We start from the raw sequence: 16,189 nt of genomic DNA on the forward strand, positions 1-16,189 counted from the left end.
AATGTATGTATCACAGCAGTAAAATCATCCAATTTTAAAACTCACCTTCATCAATGCCAGCCTTTTAAAATAAGTCACCTTGCAGGCAGTGTTAGCTTGCCTCTTACGGCCCACTTTTCCAAAGGATTGTTCTTTTGTGATAATATGTGCAGTTTCTTTTCAATGTGGGCTTAAAGTGGTTGTAAAGGTAGAAGGTTTTGTTTTACCTTAATGCATTCTATGCATTAGGGCAAAAAAAACCTTCTGTGTGCAGCCCAACCCCCCCCCCCAGCCCCCCTTATACTTACCTGATCCCATTCTTGATCCAGTGCTATGCTCGAGAGCAGCAGCTCTCTCTCTGTCTCCTCACAGGGCAGAATGATAGCAGTTGAAGCTGCTGTGACGAGGGATCAGGGGTGGGGCCAAGCTGCACTGTCTGTGTCAGCAGATCCAAACAGCGCAGCTCAGGAATAAAGTGGATGTAAACCTACATAATTTAAAAAAAATTAAGATTCATATCTGTTACAGCAGAGGATGTAATTTCATCTGTGCCCAGTCTTGCTACGAAGAGCTAATCCAGCTTTGAGCAATCCTCTTTTTTTTCAGTAAGATAAAAATGGACACACAGAGAAATAGGTGTGGTTTCTTCCCCCTTGCTGTGACAGGTGATTTCCTTATCTCATGCATGAGTGTGAGAGAGGCATTCTGTGTACTTCACTTCCCCACTCCTTTCTTTTCCAGCTCTCCCAGGATTGGCTGCTCCACACCTCAGCATGATTGGGCATGCTGAAGTCATGTAGTGACTTTCCTGGGTTTTGACTTGATGTTAGTGATCATGAGGCATAATCCACAAGACCAGCAGAAGTTCACTGTAAGAAATATTGATGCTTGGCCAAGGGGAGTGTAGAGGTGAGCGGGGAGTCTACTGACATCAGGACTCCACCCACCGAGCCCTGGACAACAGACCCGCCCACAGAATCTGGAGTATTGCAGGGCTCCAAACAGCTAAAGGGGAGATATTTGACAGGTAAGGATACATGCAGGAGGCATGTATATCCTTATAGATAAGCACTATGGAAGTAATTTAGAAATGATGAGAGTGGGTTTACATCCACTTTAAGCCCGCAGGTGTGCCAGAAAAAGGAAGCAGCTTCCTATTGTGGCACACCGAGAATCCAAGAGAGCCGTCGGGGGACCTGAGAAGAGAAGGATCAGGGCTGCTCGGTGCAAAACTGCACAGAGCAGGTAACTATAAGATATTTGTTATTTAAGAAAAAGAATAGCTGACAATCACTTTAAGAGGTTGGTCTAAGCAAGGTCTGGAAGGATTGTGCACAGGGCCTAATATTGTCCTTTATTTAAAGTTTTTCAAATGTTGAGAGAATTGTGTATTATCATAGGTTATACCAGTGTTACTCAACTACAGTTCTCAAGGCGCCCCAACAGGTCATGTTTTCAGGATTTCCCAAGGCAGTGAAACTGATCAAATCACCTGTGCAAAATAATGGCAAGCCTGAGAACATGACTTGTTAGGACGCCTTTAGGACTAGAATTGAGAAACACTGGGTTATACAGTAAGGTCTTAAAACTGAACCAAACTCTTTCAATCAACATGAACGATTTTGAATCCTTATGCTGCTATGCTGCTAGTATCAGTACATAGATAGGATATTATATTACTGTTTATTTACTTGCTTTAATTTTTATTTTTACATTTCTTTAGTTTCTCCCTGGTTTCTGGCCTAAGCCAAAAAGATGTCTTTTGAAAATGCTCATTCAATTGTTTAATTGTGTAAAAAAAAAAAAAAAAAAACTTTTTTCATTTAACACTCCAACCTTCTGGCTTTAAGAAACCGTTAAAAAAAAAAAAAAAGAAAGAAACACAACTGTAGTCAGTTGCAACTGTTTTTGCAGATCAAGCAAAAAATATGAAATCATTCAATTTTGAGGAAAATATTATGCAGTTTGCAGTTCTAAAACAAATATCTGCATCAGAACTACATCCTGAAAAATGATGTCATCATCACCAAACATCCTTTCATTTGATGGAATAAGAACAGTGTCCAAAATCTCAATATAAACTTGTTCATTTATTGAAAATGTAATGACTGTCATCTCCTCTGTACCTTTACCTTCAGGCAGTCGTCTTTTCTTTAGCTCACCGTAACCTTGTTTTTTTCTGTTTAGGTGTTAATGATGGTTTTTTGTTTGGCTTTTCTGTATGTAAATCCCATTTCCTTTAGCTGATGTCTTCCAGTTCGGTCACAGACATTGACTCCAAGTTCTGACCATTTGTTCCTTGTTTGTTTTGTTGTGCATTTTCTGTTTTCTATCTTGAGGCTTTGATGTCTTCTTTGGTCTACCAGTATGCTTCCCTTTAACAACCTTCCCATTTGATTTGTACTCACGAAAACCATCATTAATGCCTAAACAGAAAAAAACAAGGTTACAGTGAGCTAAAGAAAAGCAATCATGGACTGTGGATGACTGGATAAAGGTGATAATCAGCGATGAATTACGAATCTGCATTGGGCAGGGGGATGATGCTGGAACTGTTGTTTGGTGCCGTTCCAATGAAATGTATGAAGACGACTGCCTGAAGAAAATGTAAATTTCCACAATTATTGATGCTATGGGGTTGCATGTCAGGTAAAGGTACGGGGGAGATGACAGTCATTAAATCTTCAATAAACACACAAGTTTATATTGAAATTTTGGACACTTTTCTTATTCCATCAATTGAAAGGATGTTTGGTGATGATGACATCATTTTTCAGGATGTAATCTGATGCAGATATTTGTTTGAGAACTGCAAAGTACATGGTGATTCCATAGTATTTTCCTCAGATTTGAGTGATACCATAATTTTTCCCTCTGCTTGATCTGCAAAAACAGTTGCAACTGACTACAGTTTTCTTTTTTTTTTCTTCTTTTTTTAACTGTTTCTTAAAGCCATAAGGTTGGAATGTTAAATGAAAATAGTTTTGAGGCATATCTGTAATTCGTTTTTTTTTTTTAAACAATTAAACGAACATTTTTACAAGAATGGGGATTCCATACTTTTTGCCAGGGGTTGTATTCCATGAGTCTTCATGGGCATTTTTTCTTTTATCTGGAGGCGGGGATGATGGGGTTTCTCAGGTAAGCACACCCTCCTGCCTGCATGCCTGAGATAAGAGCAGATGAATTCCAGAAAGTAAAGTGTACAGAAATCATCTGCCCTGGGGTGTCTTTCAAAGTGATTTCTCAGCAAGATAAAACATGGAGACATGGATGGATGGGTGAGTTTGCTTTCAATATTAAAGGGTAACTCCACTTTTGTGGGAAAAAATAGCAAATAAAAAAAAAAATAATATTGCTATTGCATATTCAATTGCAATACAAGTCGTATTGTAATTGAATGTTATTTATAACTACCTTTCCTTTTCAATCTGCAGCACTGTAATTTTCTGTAAAATGCAATGCAATATTGCTACCTGGAGGTGTCCTTAACACAGAATGTGTACAGAATGCCTCCCAGAAACATCATTTCCTGCTTGTGTGATTGGCTCACTGATTTTTTCAGAAGTCTGCACAAAGATACAAGACAAATTCCAGGCATCTCCTGCAACAAAAATGTAATGTTTGGTGAGATACTCCTAATAGGAAATCGCGTCTAAAGGGATGCAGACCTGCAATTTTTTTCATTAGAGCCCTTCAGGTGCACAGTTGATAGATAATTATAAAGCCACTCCCATTACATTTACTCCACACATGGGCACAGACAAACAAAGAGTGATTTCTTCAGAATAACAAAAGGTAGGAATCTGCAACAAAGTTTGTTAAAATACTTTCAATGTACATAGATCACCCAGAGAGGAATGTTTTTTTTCTCAACAAAAGTGGAGTTAAAAATGAATTAAAATGCATTTTTAGTTTCTGGTGCTTAGATACAGTTTAGTTCTGCTTTAATGCACATAGATGAATTACAGTTTCCTTACATGTTTATTGAACTTGGCTTGACATTGAAAATAATAAATGAATACCTCTGTGCTTACAATTATTTCAAATAAAGAAAACGTCCAATACATTTCCTGCTTAATAAGAGTGAACGTACAGTGGAAATTCTTGGTATGAGACTTTACAAAGGTTTGTGTGAGGCATAGAAGTGTTCTATTCCTATATCCATTCTCCAGCTACCTATTCAGCGGAGATCCCTTTTAAGTCTAATGGTGGATATACACACTTTGATTTTATTATCCGTTCAATGTGCGATTCATTCAAAACGATCTCATCGCCAAAAACAATTAAATGGGATTATCTTAATTTCCATTTGAATTAGACTCAATTTAGATCAGATTCAATTAAACTGAGTTGATCAACGAGGGTGGATAATAATCTATTGTGTTGCCTCGATCAGCAGCACTGAGATGCTTTTGTTCAAGAATTTGATTGTATTTCCATTGATCAAATCATGAGATTGCATGGAGAAAACAGAGAGGAAATCGATCACTTATGATCCCACCTTCCAAATATCAATCAAAATCCATTTCCTCATGTGTGGCATATTGATTGAATAGGTTGTTGACAATAGAATGATTACTGCTATTGGGAGAAATTGATCAGAAATGAAACTGATAATTTATCAAAGCATGCTCTCTGCTCAGAGCAGTGCTCTCCTGGGAAGGCAGATGGCACTGATGAGCACTGGTAGGATTCACTGATGAGCACTAAAAGAAGGCACTATTGGGCACTTATAGATGGCACTGATGGGCACTTATAGAAGGCACTAATGGGCACTGATAGAAGGCACTGATGGGCACTGATAGAAGGCACCGATGGGCACTGATAGAAGGCACCAATGAACACTGATAGAAGGCACTAATGGGCACTGATAGAAGGCACTAATGAGCACTGATAGAAGGCACTAATGGGCACTGATAGAAGGCACTGATGAGCACTGATAGAAGGCACTGATGAGCACTGATAGGCACTGATGGGCACTGATAGGAGGCATTTATGGGCACTGATAGGAGGCACTGATGAGCACTGATAGGAGGCACTGATAGGAGGCATTTATGATAGGGGGCACTGATGGGCACTGATAGGAGGCATTGATGGGCACAGATAGGAGGCACTAATGGGCACAGATAGGCTGCACTGATAGGTGGTATTGATGGGCACTGATAGGTGGCACTGATGGGCACTAAGGAACGCTGATAGGCAGAAATCAGGCAGTATTGATGGGCACTGATGGGCAGCATTGAAGAGTACTGATAGGTGGCACTGATGGATGCTGTTAGGCAGCATTAATGAGCACTGATAGGTAACACTTGTAGGCGGAACTGATGGGCACTGATAGGCAGCATTGATGGGCAATAATAGATGACACTGATGATTGAGTTATTATGATTATTAGTGTAAACAATTTACTGACATTCTTGACAGTTAACGGCATTCCTTTCCTAAGACAGACACTGTGTGTGAGGAAAGGGCTGCGGATAACTGGCAAATCTGTTTACATGTGATCAGCTGATCACATGGTAAAGGGCCGCTGTGAATGCGCTGGATGCATGTCCCAGGGGACATGCGGGAAGCACGGTTTTGGGAGGATGTCCATGGATACCTTCCCAAAATTGAAAGCCCAGGGCTCGGATGGAAGGGGGGCAGGGGGGCCCATCGTGGTTTCTTGCACCGGTGCCCTGAAGTTCTAGTTACGCCTCTGCAACTATCTCAAATAAAGTTATCAGCACTGGGCTAATTTTATTGAGGCATTAATAGCTTTCTGCTATCAAGTTTATCACAGCAATGCATTGATTATGGTGATTGGTGAGACAGGTACAAAAATGTTTTCTATAAACATTGAAAATCCTGAAACTTCAAGCTGTGTGCTTATATTCTTACAGTACAAAAAAAAAACATTCACGTCTATTGCAAAGAACTAAAAAGCAACAAGTGTAAGTCTACGTAGGTGGCAAAGCAAGATACCCTCTTTGCATGACTTTGAATGCTTGTACAGCAGGTAGAGGTGGGTCTTCTGGTGCATTTTGCTGGTTTTGTTCACTGGCTGGTGTCATTTTTCTTTCTAAATTTTCTTGGCTTCCACAAAGTCCAGGGAAAAAACAGTAATCTCCAACCTGCTTCAGCAAAAGTGGCCCAGAGCCATCAGGGTTAATCATCATCAAGGGTCCTTCTGGTGATACTTGGATGTCTGAAGATGCAGGGATTGCAAAGTATTTGTTATCAGGATCACATTTCTTGACATCATTCTGCATTGGCTGAACAGAAAGTGGTTTCTCCATACTAATCACATAACCCATTTCATTCCCTGGTGGCTGAGGTTTACATGATTGGGTGGTTTCTTTGGGAATATTAAATATCTCAGCTTGGCATCTAGGGAGGCTAAAATACTCTGAATGCTTTGCTTCATTTGAAACTAAATTTGACATTGACTGAGCACCAGTGAACATCAGATATGGCCCATTACAGCTCTTTTTAGAAAGACCTTTCTTATCCTTTGATGCAGGCACTGTAGTAATGTCACTTTTCTCTCCAGTGTCCAGAGATTCACATTTGCTCTGGTCAGGCATGATCTTCTCTTCTGCTAGTGGTGGTAATAAATTAGATTCCAGCAGACAAACACCAGAATTTAAAGCTTTCTCTGTCAACAATTCTTCTGCTGATTCATACGTTGACTGTGGTGCTACTGGACTGCAAATGTTCAAAGAAAGTAAAAAACATAAAACAGTCAATGATAAAATAAGTAGCTTAAAAATCAAATATCAATTCAATAAATATAACATGACAAATGACACAGGATATGAAAGTAAATCTGTTCTCAAGAAAATTACATGCAAGGTAAACCTCTAATGGAGCGTAGTCATGCCATTTGCCAGTCACTGCTCTAAAACTTGTATACAGCTAAGAGTTATGCCCCGTACACACGGTTGGATTTTCCGACGGAAAATGTGTGATAGGACCTTGTTGTCGGAAATTCTGACCGTGTGTAGACTCCATCACACATTTTCCATCGGAATTTCCGACACACAAAGTTTTAGAGCTTGCTATAAAATTTTCCGACAACAAAATCCGTTGTCGGAAATTCCGATCGTGTGTACACAAATCCGACGCACAAAGTGCCACGCATGCTCAGAATAAATTAAGAGATGAAAGCTATTGGCTACTGCCCCATTTATAGTCCCGACATACGTGTTTTACGTCACCGCGTTCAGAACGATCGGATTTTCCGACAACTTTGTGTGACCATGTGTATGCAAGACAAGTTTGAGCCAACATCCGTCTGAAAAAATCCATGGATTTTGTTGTCAGAATGTCCGATCAATGTCCGATCGTGTGTACGGGGCATTACAGTAATCTCACTTACATTTAAGGCTTCTTCACAAGAAGGGGCATTGTCCTTCAGTATAGGTTTATGGAAATTTATGTGATTGAGTTGTATGTTCCCCTTTTAATGTAGAATATATTTATATATAAAAATTTGAATGATTAGCCCGAATGGAAGCTATGCGCAACGCTTCCAGGTTGATTTTCTTATAGCATAAAGTGCATAAAGTACAGTGTATTAAAAAAATATGAAATATTGACAATCATTTGTGTGTGTGTATATATATATATATATATATATATATATATATATATATTTATATATATATACACACACACACACACTCACACTATATCACCAAAAGTATTGGGACACCTGCATTTACATGCACATGAACTTTAATGGCATCTCAGTCTTAGTCCATAGTGTTCAATAATGAGTTGGTCCATTCATCTATAGGACAGCTATAAGAGCTTCAACTCTTCTGGGAAGGCTGTCCACAAGGTTTAGGAGTGTGTCTATGGGAATGTTTGCCCTTTCTTCCAGAAGCGCATTTGTGAGGTCAGGCACTGATGTGGAATGAGAAGACCTGGCTCGCAGTCTCCGCTCTAATTCATTTCAAAGGTGTTCTATCGGGTTGAGGCCAAGACTCTGTGCAAGCCAGTCAAGTTCCTCCACTCCAAACTCGCTCATCCATGTCTTTATGGACCTTGCTTTGTGCACTGGTGTGCAGTCATGTTGGAACAGGAAGGGGCCATCCCCAAACTGTTCCCACAAAGTTGGGAGCAGGAAATTGTCCAAAATATCTTGGTATGCTAATGCCTTAAGAGTTCCCTTCACTGGAACTAGGGGGCCAAGCCCAACCCTTGAAAAACAACCCCACACCTTAATCTGCCCTCCACCTAATGATTTGGACCAGTGCACAAAGCAAGGTCCCTAAATGTTAAGATGCAGGAGGAATTAGAACAAGGTCTGGAACAATTATGCAAACAAAGAGAGTTAGTTATCAGACCAGCGGACAAAGGGGGGGATTGTGGTTTTAGACAAAAGTGATTATTTAGGAGAGATGGAATGAATTCTGGGCGATAGAGAGACCTATGTTCCCCTAAAAGGAGACCCAGTGCGTACTTATAAAATAGAATTAGAAAAAAATGGAAATATAGGTTTTAAACAAGGTGTTTTAAATAAAAAAGAGAAGGTATTTTTGGTACCAGTAGCCCCACGCACCCCTGTCATGTATTATCTGCCTAAAAGTCATAAAAATCTGATGTGTCATCCAATCATTAGCAGCATTGACTCGGTCACTTCCTGGGTGGGCAAATATATTATTACCTTCAACCACCTGTTAAACAAATGCCCTCTTATATCAAAGATACTAGGCATACAATCAGCCTATTGAGTCAATAAGATTATAGGGAAGGGTGCTGGTTAGTTATGGCAGATGTGACTTCACTGTATACGGTGATACCTCATGAATGCGGCCTTACATCAGTAGCCTATTATTTAAATGAGAGACCAGATTTACCTAGTCATCAGAAGGACTTCATTTTGGAACTTCTGAAACTCAAAACTACGCATAACTATTTCTGGTATGATACCAAATATCACCTCCAGAATAAAGGTGTAGCCATGGGGGATAAGTACGCCCCAAGTTTGGCAAATCTTTTTATGGCCAATTGGGAGGAGGACGTCATTTATGGCCACCAGAGACCTAAGTTGGTCATGTGGGCTAGGTATAGCGATGATGTCCCCCTCCTATGGGATGGTAGCCAAAAAAGTTTGAACACTTTCATGGAATCCTTGAATACTAATGAAAGGGGCATAGAGTTTAAATATGAGGTAAGTAGGGAGGAAATACATTTTTTTGATTTGAGGATTGGGGTCGAAAAAGGATGTTTTGTTACATCTACCTTCTTCAAATCCACCGACTGTAATTCCTTCATTCCCTTAGATAGCTGCCATCATCGGTTATGGCTACAATCCATACCACATAGTCAATACATGAGGCTGAGACGAAACTGTACAAAAGTGGAAGACTATAATGCCCAGGCTAAAATTTTAACAGGAAGGTTTCTGGAAAAAGGGTATTATGGGGAGGCACTGGAAGAAGTTGTCTCTTCAGTTCAAAATTTGCAGAGAGATCAACTTTTGGTAGAAAGGCCGGGAGAAATTGGTGACAGTAATAAAACCTTATTGTTACCATTCATCACTACCTATTCCAACCAATATTACTCAGTAAAAAATTAGTCCATAGACACTGTTATATATTAAGGAATGATAGGGTATTGGGTCCTATTCTGCCCCGAGGGGTTGCACGAAAAAAAACTAAGTGTGTACCTGGCTTAAGATTCCCATCTACAGAGACACAGTGCAGGACAAGGCTTACCAAGTCAGTAACAGAGAAAATGTTTTAAAAAATTTAATTATGCCACCTCAGTGATCAATCAGCTTCAATCCTGCCAATAAAGTTGGATATTATATGGAAATAATTACAGTTTTTAGCAAGAATATGTTGAACAAGTATGTGTCAAATCAGGCAGAATGGTTTGCTAGATGCTATTGTCCTCCCCAGTTTGGGAATGTCCTGCTGAGTCTTACAATATGAAAATAATATTGGACTCACATAAGGTAAACAGAAAGGACTTTTGTATAGTGGCAATATTTTCAGAACAGCATTAGCAGTTCACCAAAAGCTTTTTACTTGATGCTTGGAGTTGATTTTTAATGTATTGTTACACACGGCAATAGGTTTGCTTTAAAGGCATCATTGCTGATTTATTTAATCATTCTGAACATTTCAAATCCCATAGCAAAATGCACTTTATTAAATTTAGTTACTATTGATTCTCTATAATTTTAAAATACCATTGCTGGAAAACCTCCACCGTGCACAGAAAGACTAGCTGTTAAAACAGTGACCTTGTTTAAACTATGAGATATGCCTCTTTCTGATTATGTTGTCTTTGCTGTATCAACCCACCAATTAAAACTCACAGAAATCAAGATATTAGCCACACCAACATCTATTTTAAGCAGTGCCGGTGGCAAGGAAGAAGGGTACAGATTTATAACTGACATTTCTTGGTGGCAGCAACTGTAGATTAAAAGAATCAAGTTTTCACACAGGTTGTAGTGTTAATGGGATTTTTCTATGCTGTTTCGCAGTTAAACTTTAATGCGTTTCTCCAGATAGAAACTTTTTTTTAGTTTTAGATAAAATGGGGAAGGAGTTTTACTGCTGTCCAGGGTTTTTTATTGGGGAGACAATGTTGTCATCAGACTAGGAAATTAGGAAATCTCAAGAAGGGGAGCAGACAGCAATACATAGATATGGGTAAGGCTGAAACCTCCTCTATTTTTTGCAGATTTTCCTTAACTTCCTACATTGTCATTGGGACAAGCAAAATACATTCTTACATGAGGCATAAGAAATTAGTTAAAATCTTTGGGGAAGAAATTAAAGTGTAACTAAACTCTCTTAATCATCTATTTTTAATCCTTATGCTGCTAGTTTTAGTAAATAGGTAAGGAAGGTATAATATATTTACTTGTTTTAACTTTTTAATTACATTTCTTCAGTTGATTCCTGATTTCTGGTCTAGGCCAAAATGATGTTATACATCTCTTGAGTCTTCATGAGCATTTTTTTTCTTTGATCTGGAGGAGGGTTTTTCTCAGCTAAGCACACCCTCCTGCCTGCATGCCTGAGCAAAGGAAAGATGGATTCCAGGAAGTAAATGATACATCTATCTACATGCTGTCATCTGCCCTTACTTAAGATGACCTTGGCTTGAAATGCTAGGGGGTGGTTTCTCAACATAATAAAGCATGGATACATGGGTGGATGGGTGAGTTTGCTTTGAATATTTAAAATGCGTTAAACAACGTTTTTGGTTCATGGTGCTCAGATACATATTTATTCAGCTTTAAAAAAAAAACAAATACATTCAAGTTTTTTTTATTTTTATCTATTTAGGAAAAAAACTATTTTTTAATACCACTTTAAACACTTTGCGCCCGCATTATAGCCGAAAGACGGCTACAGCGTGGGCTTAAAATGCCAGGAGGGTGTACATGGATGTCCTCCCATTCTCGCGCCGCCCGAGATTCAGCTGAATGTGAGTCACAGCGGGCCCTTTACCACGTGATCAGCTGTCAGCCAATGACAGCTGATCATGGAAGTAAACAGAAGCTGGTTTCGGGCTCTTTTTTTTCTTCATGCTGTCAGCGTGAAGAAAAGAAGAAAGCCGTTAAAGCTGTTAGAGGGACATCGGTCCCCTTAGTGATCACTAGTGCTGCCAAACAGTGCCCTCCAGTGCCGCTAATCAGTGCCAACCAGTGCCACCTATCAGTGTCTATCAGTACTGCTAATCAGTGCCCATCGGTGTCACCTATCAGTTCCCATCAGTGCCTACTCATCAGTGCTCCCTGATCAATGCCCACTAGTGCTACCTATCAGAGCTCATTAGTGCCACCTATAAGGGCCCATCAGTGCCATGTATCAGTGCCACCTCTCCATGCTGCCTATCAGTGCCCATCAGTGCCATCTATCAGTGCCCACCAGTGCCACCTATCAGTGTCCATCAGTGCTACCTATCAGTGTCTATCAGTGCAGCCTTATTAGTGTCTCCTGATCAGTGCCCACCAGTGCCACCTATCAGTGCCCATTAGTGTCGCCTATAAGTGCCCATCAGTGCAGCCTATCAGTGCCCATCAGTGCCACCTTATAAAAGTGCCCATCAGCACAGGAGAAAAATTACCTGTTTGCAAAATTTTGGCCTTTTTTTGTTTATTTAGCAAAAAATGAAAACCACAGTGGTGATTAAATACCACCAAAAGAAAGCTCTATTTGTGTGAATAAAAAATTCTTATGGGTACAGTGTTGCATAACCGCACAATTATCATTTAAAGTGTAACAGCGCTGAAAGTTGGAAATTGGCCTGGGCAAGAAGGGGGTATAAGTGCCCAATAAGCAAGTGGTTAAGTAAAAGGCAAGCAAAATGGTCACCGTGGCCTCCAAAGGAGGGGCATTTTACATTCTGAAGCTAATTTCCAGTCAGTTGTAAATAAAATACATAACTGAATGCAATTATATATTCCTTAAAAAACATTGTTTGTATTTTTACATATAACCAATAAAGGGGCTCAAATCTGTCTTAATCTTAGCCTTCTGTGATTTCCTGCACAGCAAGGGGAGGTTCTGTAGACCTGTAGTTCTAAAACACAACCTGTCCTGGGGTGACAACCCTGCTACTCCATAGATAAGGTATGGTGAGTGGTCTTTTATTTTAAATAGAACAAAATGTTGACTGGTACCGTAGACAGTGTTACATGTTAAAAAAAAAACGTAATAATCTATTTATATGACCACTGATTGAAGCTTGAAAAATGTGACACTGATGACAGATGACACTAATATGTGGCACTAATGACACGATGAAAGATGATCTCATATGAGATCACCTCCCATTGGACACTCCGATCAAGTGTTAAATGGCCGCTGTGATTGGCTATTTAGCACGATCTGTGATTTTCTGTGTCCAAGGGACGCGGCCAACACAGAACTTCCACGATGCGCGCCTGCGGCGGCGCAGAGGGGAAGTGAGCAGGAGGATGTCCAGGGACGCTCTCCCGGCAATTGGCATCTGCGCTGTAGCCGTCTTTCGGCTATAGCGCGGGCGCCGCGGGGCCCCCTATTGGGCGGGGCCCATGGGCTTGAGCCCAGTCAAGCCCAATAGTAAGTCCGGCCCTGGTTGTCACCCTAGGACAAATAAGAATTGTGCTAAGTAGGATCACTAGAAAAAACATTTAAACATAATAAACTAATCCCACCTCACACCAGGATTGGTAAAATGCAATATACTACATTTTTGTTCTTGGGATTAGATAAGCTTTAAGGAGGAAAGTCCAATAATTTTTCTTTAGTGCAACTACAATCAATTCCTAAAGCTGCTTCTTTGGTGAAGCTTATTATAGGCTTGTTGGCAGGATATTAGCTATTTAAAAGGTCTGCTCTATTGAATGGTCTTAAGGGTACTGTTTTGCCAAGAAATATTTCAAAGGCGAATCAATATATATATATATATATATATATATATATATATATATATACACTATTTGTTTTGTTTTTTGTTTTTAAACCACTACACCCAAGGTTTTGTCATCATCTTTTTGTTAGGTTGCCTCCTATCATCTGCTCAGTCATCTAAAAATCATTCCCCACCTTTTGAGACAGTAAAAGCAGACCTATGGGCAAAAAAAAAAAAAAGTGATACATGACGCAGTCTGTCATTTGCAGTAAGACGGCAGTTATTTTTTTTTCGAAATCCTCTCTGTACTATCTTACCATTATATGCTATATATTATGACATTCTGCAGAAAAAATGTACAGCAGAGTTGCAGGACAGGGTAGAATTAGATGGAAGGTACTTCTAAATGAAATGTATGTAAGAGGCAAATCAAAGCTGAATTCCAACTACCTAATTACAGCAACAGTTATTTATTATTTTGGAAAAAAAATGGTTAAAGTGGATGTAAACCCCCTTCATGAAATCTGGCCTGGGTACATCTATCTGTAGTGTTTACTTATCTCTCTCCAAAGCACTAAGTCCCATATGGGTGCCCATAGTTTAACCCTAAGGGGGGGAGGGGGGCAGGCAAATAGTAGACTGCAAGTTTTGTGTCCATAGTTAGGACAGTCCTAGCTAGACCCCTCTTGCTTTTCTTATTTTCCCTCGGATAGTCTCAGTTCATTGCAGAAAGTCATTGTCTTCTTACACCATGAAAGACTGGAAAAACATCCTCTGTACTGTATGTTGAGAAGTAAAACTATATTGGAATCAACTTCTGTGCCTTATTGGTGACTTAAACCATCTGTGTATTGTGCTTGTTGCTGTACTGTCTGGACAGATCGAAATCTAAAGGAGGTATGTCAAAGCATAAAGAGACATTTGAAACAGAGTAACGGGGGGGCACTGAACAATGGGGACAACAGAAGAATATGGACAAGATTCACGTCCATATAACCTTGAGTTTGAGGCAGATCTCCAATAAGTTTGTGGTTTGTGGTTTGCGCCAGAAATTAGGAACAACCCATAAGACACTGCTTAGACTTTGGCCAGGTCAGAATAGCCAATAATCTGAAGGAATGGATAAACCAACCTCCTTACTATAAAAGGAATGGGTTCACATTTTACATATTGTTAGTGTGGAGCTGTTAGGGAGAGCTGACAATTCTACAGTATAAAGGGAGGGATACGGTGGTATATTATGCTATACTGTGTATTGCAGTTGTGGGCTACATATCCTTTGGTACCTTGTTGTGTAACAACTTGTACTGCGTGAATGCCTGTTCCAAGCCTATACTTGAAGGATTTGTGTATTTCAAATGTTGCCTTCAAAGCCACATGAAAAGGCCCTCTCTCTGCTGTATGGGGCTGCTTTGAAGGCACATGGAGGCCAAAAGCAATGTAGTGGGGTTATACAGTAGGTGAATAGGAGTAGGTTGTATCAGTAAGAATGCTATCATAGTCACCACAGGAGGGAACAGCTCACAGGCAGGATTAGGATTAGGCTTTCACTTTCCAACAGTACAAGAGTTTGGGATCCTAATAAATTAGATTAATGTCAGCTAGGCAGATGCACCACAGATACCTGTGTTGAAAGGATTTTTGAACATCAAATGGGTTTTTTGATAACAGCAGGTCAGATCCCACTTCCGCCAGATCTCACCATGCTGCCACCAACATGTAACAAACGTGGGGTAAACTCACACCGTACTGTCAAATGTACATGACAATGACACTCTCAGTATCACCCTGCAGAAAGATTTCCCAGCTTGCGGGACCACAATCTAAGTGCCAGCAGACACTGGGGTAGGCTAGCTATGGGCAGATAGATGTCCTCTTTAAAGTGATTGTAAAGTCTTGTTCCTAAAAAAAAAATAAAAAATAGCAAACATATTATGCTTACCTACTCTATTGCAATGGATTTGCACAGAGCAGCCCAGATCCTCCTTTTCTCGGGTCCCTCTTCTGTGCTCCTGGCCCCTTCCTCCTGTCGAGTGCCCCCACAGCAAACAGCTTGCTATGGGGGCACCCGAGCTGAGCTGCAGCTCCAGGTGTCCATTGTTTGTTTAAGTAGAGTGTAAGGGGAGGAATAGTGTTTCATATTTATTTTCTTTGGTTATTTTGTACCATGAAAATCTAAATAAAATATATGTTTTGTTAACAGACTAATATGCAATATTTAATATGATTCTTTCATAATTACAGCAAGCAGGTGGATCTCCATGCCTCAATTTTTGTTGCCCAGTTGTTTATGGAGCTCAGTAGCTTAGTCTTCAAATTACACACGTAACTTACTTAGGAGTTACTTATCTGCTCTCCCTCCTCCTCCCTGCCTGCTATGTTCAGTAAGACCATATAGCGTTTCAATCAGAGAAAGAGTTTAAAGGGAAATGTTTGCTCTGCTCTCTTTATCACTGGCTCACTCTGCATTATATATATATATATATATATATATATATATATATATATATATATATATATATATTTCTACAATAAAGGGTAATGGTAAAAAAAAAAAATATATATATATATATATATATATATATATATATATATATATATATATATATATATACAGTGGGGCAAAAAAGTATTTAGTCAGCCACCAATTGTGCAAGTTCTCCCACTTAAAAAGATGAGAGAGGCCTGTAATTGTCATCATAGGTCTACCTCAACTATGAGAGACAAAATGTGGAAACAAATCCAGACAATCACATTGTCTGATTTTTGAAAGAATTTATTTGCAACTTATGGTGGAAAATAAGTATTTGGTCACCTACAAACAAGCAGGATTTCTGGCTCTCACAGACCTGTATCT

At 39.6% G+C, this 16,189-nt stretch overlaps 1 protein-coding gene across 5 annotated transcripts in view; it reads right to left on the reverse strand.

Annotated features, from left to right (window-relative positions):
- Positions 1-3,909: 3,909 nt before the first annotated feature.
- CSF2RB (colony stimulating factor 2 receptor subunit beta) overlaps positions 3,910-16,189 on the reverse strand; it is a 94,104-nt gene continuing 81,824 nt past the window's right edge. For all 5 annotated transcript variants that reach the window (XM_073592495.1, XM_073592491.1, XM_073592490.1 and 2 more), the window contains one exon: positions 3,910-6,669. In XM_073592495.1, coding sequence (XP_073448596.1) covers positions 5,922-6,669 — 748 coding nt within the window. In that variant the 3' untranslated portion in view covers positions 3,910-5,921. The remainder of the gene's footprint in view (positions 6,670-16,189) is intronic.

This window comes from Aquarana catesbeiana, linkage group LG07 (genome assembly GCF_042186555.1).
Source record: "Aquarana catesbeiana isolate 2022-GZ linkage group LG07, ASM4218655v1, whole genome shotgun sequence".
NCBI classification, from domain to species: Eukaryota; Metazoa; Chordata; class Amphibia; order Anura; family Ranidae; genus Aquarana; species Aquarana catesbeiana.